Genomic DNA, 2,031 nt, shown 5'->3' on the forward strand with positions numbered 1-2,031 from the left:
AGCCCATTTATCTGGGGCTGTCTACAGTGTCCTTAGGAGCCATTCATTGCCCACTATGGTTTCTGCCAGCATGTCTCTGACAAGCAGGTCATACCTTTGGAGTGTATTGGCTTCTTAGAATCTTAGTTTCCCTGACTCTAAAAACATGCCATGTCACCAGGCAGCATCTGAGAACCACAGCAGAGATTTCCCATTTTGCCACAACCTGAATCCTGAGGTTTTCACAAGTATAGTTGATAATGCCTTGAGTTATGACTTATGACTTGTTTGTGCGTTGTAACAGCCCAGGAAACTTTGAAACAAGTCACACAGCCATTATCAACTTCATAAAGTCTAACAGTTTCACAACAGAAACATAATTACTGAATGGACAAGAAGTATATCAATGAACAAAATTTAAGTATACAGGAATAGCTCTACAAAGAGGTGTGAATATGAAATGAGACATGATGGATCAGGAATAACCTCAGCATGAGACCAGGATCAACAGATGCATAGAGACAAGGAAAAGAATATGCTCTCTGGATTACTTTACAGTTTTTTGGAAGATGGTGCTTACATCTAACAATTTACTCAAAGCCTTATTGACATTCTTATTCCTAAAACTGTAGATTAGTGGGTTCAACAGAGGTGTGAGTATGGTGTAAAATGCAGACACCACCATGTTCTTCTCAGGGGTGTGGAACGAGATAGGTAGCATGTAGTTATAGACAGCAGCTCCATAGAAGAGGATGACCACCATCATATGGGAGGAGCAGGTGGCAAGAGCCTTCTTCCTGCCCTCTGTTGAGTTCATCCTCAGAACAGTGAGGAGGATGGATAAGTAGGATCCTGAAATGACTGTAACAGGAATGAGAAGCATGATCACACAGCACACATACATGAAGGTCTCATAGAGCCAGGTGTCTGAGCAGGAGAGCTTTGTCACAGCAGGAACCTCACAGAAGAAGTGATAGATCTTCCGTGATCCACAGAATGGGAATGTCATGGTGACAGGGGTGAATATGAAGCCATCCAAGGATCCCAGGAGCCAACAGACAGACAACAGAAGGAGACACACCCTGTGGTTCATGAGGATAGGATACCGGAGTGGATGGCAGATGGCCACATAGCGGTCATAGGACATGGCAGCCAGAAGCAAACATTCAGAACCTGCTAGTGTCAGGTAGAGGAACATCTGCATCCCACAGGCAGCAGCTGAGATCTTGTGGCTCCCCAGCACCTGGTCCATGAGCATCTTGGGCACAGTGACAGAAATGTACATCATGTCCATGAGGGACAGCTGACCGATAAAAAAGTACATGGGTGTGTGGAGGTGGGTGTCAGAGAGTATCAGCAGGATCAGAAGGGCGTTTCCAGACAAGGCCATCAGGAAAACCACAAATATGAGCACAGCAAGCAGGACAGGGTCTTTGGATTGACTTAAGAATCCCACCAGGGTGAAATCTGATAGTCCAGTGTAGTTGTTCACACAGGTGATGATGCCCATGTTTGTCTCCTATGCAAACAAGAAAGTTTATGATTAGTGAGTTCATACTGATATGCCCAAAATACTACTAGCTGAGAAAATTTCTGGGCCTGTAGATTTGATAATGATAATCTATCTATACTGTATGGAATTTAAATATTAATAATCCACATCTGTCTGTGGTTGGAGCCATCACCACTCAAGAGTAGAGATGACACAGTTCATCATCATGGTCTTTCCTCATGACAGATAGTGTTTTCTATCAACAAGTTTTTGATATTTGCAAGTTAACTTTTTGATCTTAACAAAAATAGTGAACTATAGACAAAAATGGACCAACAAAAACCAGTGTATATGGAATGCAAACAAGTAACCAAACAGACACATTGTTCAGACATTAATGAATACACAACTTGGCCTTAAGAACCATTGTAGAGCTTCTCTCCTAGTATAATATTGCATGTATTCCCCAGTTTAGCATTCACTGAGGAATGTAGTTTTTAAAATAATGTGGTACAAGATCCATGTTGAGTAATGTATACAGTGTATTTCAAATTGAATTT

General features: G+C 41.9%; 1 protein-coding gene across 1 annotated transcript; it reads right to left on the minus strand.

Moving 5' to 3' along the window:
• Positions 1-526: 526 nt before the first annotated feature.
• On the minus strand, positions 527-1,489 carry Or2t47e (olfactory receptor family 2 subfamily T member 47E). Its single transcript, NM_001000780.1, has one exon. The coding sequence runs from the start codon at positions 1,487-1,489 to the stop codon at positions 527-529; it is 963 nt and encodes a 320-aa protein (NP_001000780.1).
• Positions 1,490-2,031: the final 542 nt, after the last annotated feature.

The sequence above is a fragment of the Rattus norvegicus genome, chromosome 10 (assembly GCF_036323735.1).
Source record: "Rattus norvegicus strain BN/NHsdMcwi chromosome 10, GRCr8, whole genome shotgun sequence".
Taxonomy (NCBI): domain Eukaryota; kingdom Metazoa; phylum Chordata; class Mammalia; order Rodentia; family Muridae; genus Rattus; species Rattus norvegicus.

Excerpts from the sequence above, each read along its gene's own strand:
- Or2t47e (NM_001000780.1), bottom strand. The coding sequence starts at position 1,489 with ATGGGCATCATCACCTGTGTGAACAACTACACTGGACTATCAGATTTC.